The sequence below is a fragment of the Rutidosis leptorrhynchoides genome, chromosome 7 (assembly GCF_046630445.1).
Source record: "Rutidosis leptorrhynchoides isolate AG116_Rl617_1_P2 chromosome 7, CSIRO_AGI_Rlap_v1, whole genome shotgun sequence".
NCBI classification, from domain to species: domain Eukaryota; kingdom Viridiplantae; phylum Streptophyta; class Magnoliopsida; order Asterales; family Asteraceae; genus Rutidosis; species Rutidosis leptorrhynchoides.
This window is the reverse complement of record NC_092339.1, coordinates 80,380,073-80,385,091: the sequence shown is the minus strand read 5'-3', so window position 1 is coordinate 80,385,091 and position 5,019 is coordinate 80,380,073. Positions and strand designations below refer to the sequence as shown.

The 5,019-nt window shown below is 31.1% G+C and overlaps 1 protein-coding gene across 1 annotated transcript; it reads left to right on the top strand.

Annotated features, from left to right (window-relative positions):
• The first annotated feature begins 1,657 nt into the window (after window positions 1-1,657).
• On the top strand, window positions 1,658-3,422 carry LOC139858348 (protein SHORT INTERNODES-like). Its single transcript, XM_071847202.1, has 2 exons — window positions 1,658-2,478; window positions 2,945-3,422. The coding sequence occupies exons 1-2, from the start codon at window positions 1,752-1,754 to the stop codon at window positions 3,307-3,309; spliced, it is 1,092 nt and encodes a 363-aa protein (XP_071703303.1). The 5' UTR covers window positions 1,658-1,751; the 3' UTR covers window positions 3,310-3,422.
• Window positions 3,423-5,019: the final 1,597 nt, after the last annotated feature.

Here is a 5,019-nt window from a genome sequence, read left to right as displayed (position 1 = left end):
TTGATCAACAAATTGTTAACACCAATGCGTAGAGGATGATGTGAATTGCAGTTTTCGTGTTCAAGGTTTTATCAAAAGATCAAAAATTGGTGTGATTGTGATGGTGATGATGTCGACGATGGGGAGAAGAAGGGAGGGAGTCGACTGCTTTATTTTTGTGTAAGGGTTTATGAGTTAGATTAGGTTTAGGTCTAGTCTTATATACTTAGGGCCTAATTAGTTTAACACATCACTAGTAACATACAAGTCCATCTAATTAGCCCAAATATATATATATATATATATAGTCAAAAGTTCAAACGAGAACTATACAAAAGGCGAGAACTGCGAGAACTATGGATTTATAAAGATTTTCGCATGTAACTAGATTGAATCACCCATAAATGTTGATGGAAAGTAAAAATTAACATAAAATAGTTTGAAAAAAGTTATATTTTACCTATATAATCAAATATATAATTTTTCGTTCACATGTGCATATTTGTTTGTGAACATGTGAACAGTTTTATATAATTAACAATTTAACATGTAATTTGTGGTAATGAACATATGTTTGTTGATAATATGAACATTAATTAACATTTGCATGTAATTTTTTGCATTTAAATGCATAAAAACTACGAAATTAAAAAGTTCTCGCAGTTCTCGCCATTTTTGTGGTTCTCGTTTGAACCTGCCCCTATATATATATATATATATATATATATATATATATATATATATATATATATATATATATATATATATAAAAGGGGAGTGTGGTAGTGGTCGGCCGAATGGGGCCCACTAAGGGTGCTCGGGCTCTCATTGTCCAGTACTGTGTAATCGTGGCCCGTTTCGAGTGCCGTTTAAACGTACCGAAGGCCCGGAACGTTAAATCGATCGTTAAAACGCAACTAATAAGTTTAATTTATTAAAACATCAAATAAATTAAATGTTTTTAAAAGTTAATAATTATTAAAATAAAACCCGAGCGTTTGGTTGCTCGAAAAGTAGTTTTTGCAGTTTTTCAAACCGTAGCGTTTTTATCGTATTTCATTATTCGAAATATATTTATCGATTAATATTAACCCATATTAATTCGCGTTTCCGCTAAGAAGAAGAAAGTTTGGATCTTTAAATAACCCTCCAAGTATCACGTATCCAATTAATACACTTAAACACATAAAAAGTCAAATAATCGCCGTTAAATCAACTAACAGGCAATTAACGGAAGTGACAGAAAAAACAGGGTTGTTACACTGTTTGACTCCGTTAACCGAGAAATCTCGGGAGATAGACATCTCGTCTCAGATGCCTTCCAAAAATGAGATTTCGGGGAGATCTCGGAAAGAAATAAGAAGAATTACAACACTGGATCTAGTTCAATAGTAAGTCAAATAGATTGTAGATTTTTATTAAACAGACATAATCGGGTATGTACCAATTATAATACTTATTGATCTTTTTTATCTAAATTAATTTAATTTTATTTTTCAATGAAAAAACACACACCAAAATACATCATATTTCACACACACAAGTAGCAACTAAAGAAAAGAAAATATAAACACCAAAAAAACTTAGAAGCTAACCCCCACCCTAGATCTTTTAGTATAGTTGACACTACCCCTACACTCTTCACTACCACAAAAATTTACAACCTTTTAAACTTTATTTAATTTTTTAATTAATAATTGATCTACTTCTACTACTATGGATTTGAGTTTGATGTTTGAAATCAAGCTTGAATTGATTTCTTGTTTCAAAGAATGTCAAGTTTTTTCTCACTAGAAGCTGGAATTGGAATTAGTAAAGTTGAAAAACATCACCATCATCATCACCATCATCAAGATCATGATCATGATCAAGATCAGGATCATGATGATTGTATAACTAGTCCTTATAGTTTATATCTATTCAAGAACAAAGAGATCTATAGTAAAAGTTTTGAATTATGGCAGCAATATTATCAACTTCACCAAAAACATCAAAACCAACAACCACCACATTATGGTGGTAGTGATCATAATAGCAACAACAGTAGCAGTAGTAGTAACGGTGGTAGTGGTGGTTGTAGGGTGATGAGGCAAGGTGGTTATGGTATCTCCGGTGGAAGTAGTAGTGGTAATAGTGGTGGAATTAATTGTCAAGATTGTGGTAATCAAGCTAAAAAAGATTGTCAACATATGAGATGTAGAACTTGTTGTAGAAGTAGAGGGTTTCACTGTCAAACTCACGTGAAAAGCACGTGGGTTCCGGCAGCTAAACGCCGTGAAAGACAGCAACAACTTATGTCATTAACTCAACAACAAACTTTAGGACCTCAACAGTTAAGTTTAATGATGAGAGCCACCGTTAGTGATCAGAATCCTAAAAGATTAAGAGAAGAGCATCATCATCATCATGATCATCATCATCGGAGTATTACCGTCGCCGGCGGCAGTGGTGGAGTGGGCGTCATCTTGCCGGTTGCACAACATCATAACACATCTTCCGGTAAAGTTTTTTCTACAAATATTATTTGTGGATGGAGCTAGTATAAATAAAATAAAGAAACAAACAAAACTTTTACAAAAACCAAAATCTAATAATTATTCTCCGTTCAATTATTGGAATGTGTTTGGGAAAAAAATTCTCTTTTTCTCTTTACCAATATTGATTTATGATTTGATGCTGTTCGTCCATATATATATATACGAATATATTTATATATTTATAGATTAGCTTCATATTTCAAGACTCAATTATCATTTAGGTTTTAAATTCTGGGCTATTGTCTCTGTATATCTATAAATCTATAAACTCTATAATTATTATATCATATGAATAATCATATAAATATGAGTATTTACACATACTGAAAGTTCAACTATGTGTAATATTACTAGACTCCGTATTTATCCTACTTTTAATTACTCAAAGTAAAATAAATTTATTTTTCTTAATATTATATAAATGTTAGGGTTAGAAGTGGGTCATTTTCCGGCAGAATTGAATTCTCCGGCAGTGTTCCGGTGTGTTAGAGTAAGTGCAATGGATGAGGGTGAAGAACAGTTAGCTTATCAAACGGCGTTAAACGTCGGTGGTCATGTTTTCAAGGGAATTTTATATGATCATGGTCTTGATCAAGGAAGTAGTTCATCAGTTGGTGGTGGTCAAAGTGAAAGTCAAGGTCAAAGTCAACAAATTACTTTTACAAATTCCGGCACGGTGACTACAAGTATGAATCATCCGGGAGGTAATTTTATTGATCCAACGTCAACATACACAACTCCTTTTAGTGCTTTTATGGCGGGTACGCAATTCTTCCCACCACCAAGATCTTGAAAAAAATGGTAACTAATTATTGGTGAGTTAGTAATATATTACATTGATCGAGTTATTAACTGGATGCTAATAATGTTTTTGTTAGCTTTGAATACTCATTAAATTAGGATAATGCAAAGGTACAATTAAAGTGTAAGAAAATTTAAGGAGTTTGAGATGATTGATGGTGGCTACCTAGCTATGATGGTGTAATTTAATGAGTTTTTGTAAGAATTTACAGTCATATGCTTTTTCTTTTTTCTTTTTTTAATTACGAAAAAACAGGTAATATATAAATCAATACGTTGATACGTTGATGGACTTGAGAAATAAAAATAAAAATAAAAAATAAAAAAATTAATAATAATCTACGTAGGAGAGTGTACCAAAACCTAAGTGATTCGATAAAAATCATTTTGAAAATACAAATAAATTGAAGGATTGTACGCGTGTACAACGGATTCAGTTATATGTTGACTAGCGATTAATTACTAGCGATGCTACGAGTTGAAGCCTTCAATCTAAACTAAGTACGAGTTTTTGAGTTAGCTAACCCTCGTGGGATCGCAACCCTCTGTCTAGGCCATTGTAGAATGTGTGTTGCCTATTGCGAAAGGGGCGCATAATAACTTGATGTCGTCCTCATATTCCTCTAGCTTATAACGGATAGGGTTATGTAAGAAAGTGGTGTAAAAATACTATTTGATCATCTCTTATATTGTTGACATAGTAACTAAATAAAAGGTTCATTGAATTTGATAAAACTACATTAATATAAAGCACTTGTAAAATACAAATAAATGCACAATTATAGTGAAATTATCAATTCTATAAATGGTGAAAATATCAATACCTAACAAAAATGTTTGAAACATGCAAACCGCTCATGTTATTCAGATAGTCTATCCTATCAATTATAAATGTCTCATTTTAACTTTTAATTACAATTACAATTTTATAATATTTTTATTTATGTTATATTATATATGATAGAAAATTATATAAATGATTTGAGTTTTAAATGTTTTATATTAGTGTAAATTTCATCAAGTATTAACACTACATATTAAAAAAAAAATTAAAAAATTTGTTAACGACATAGTTATACGTAGTTATTACTTATGGATTTGAAATCGACATTTACTAAAAAATACAATAATTTTACGTACACTAACAGTAACTCTACTGTAACGGATGTCGTTATCAAATTCTTTAAAAAAATTGAAAGTCAATTTTAAAAAAGAAACTTTTAAAAGCGAAAACAAGGACGGACAATGAGTATTAAACCGTAAAAAAGGAAACCATGATTTATTTTGGTGTATCCATATTTAATACGGTATTTTGCTACTTCAGTTTAAATCTGTTTGTCAATTATTCTAAAGATTGTGCAAACATTCTGGTGCATTATGCAACATTTGTGATTGTAGGAGACCAGATTTGAATTTGGGATAACTTTCTGCTTTGTTTTCGAACTCGAGGTTACTTTTACCCGGTTTGTATGCCGGTTCCGAGGTAGCTAGGGTTCCTTTTAGTTTTCTCTTCCCCCAAGGCTAATTTCATTAAAAAATCATTTTTAATAAAAGCATACAAAACAAACTAGATGTTCGGATATGTATATGTACATGTAAATGTATTCACATATATATACACATACATGATACATGCATCATGCATGCATGTATATCTATGCATGTAAATATATGGATATACTTAATTTTATAGGTTGGTAAG

What these genes read in the sequence shown, in the direction of transcription:
- LOC139858348 (XM_071847202.1), top strand. Translation starts at nt 1,752, where the DNA reads ATGTCAAGTTTTTTCTCACTAGAAGCTGGAATTGGAATTAGTAAAGTT. An exon ending in ACATCATAACACATCTTCCG is followed by an intron (nt 2,479 to 2,944) that starts GTAAAGTTTTTT and finishes TATAAATGTTAG; the next exon opens with GGTTAGAAGTGGGTCATTTT.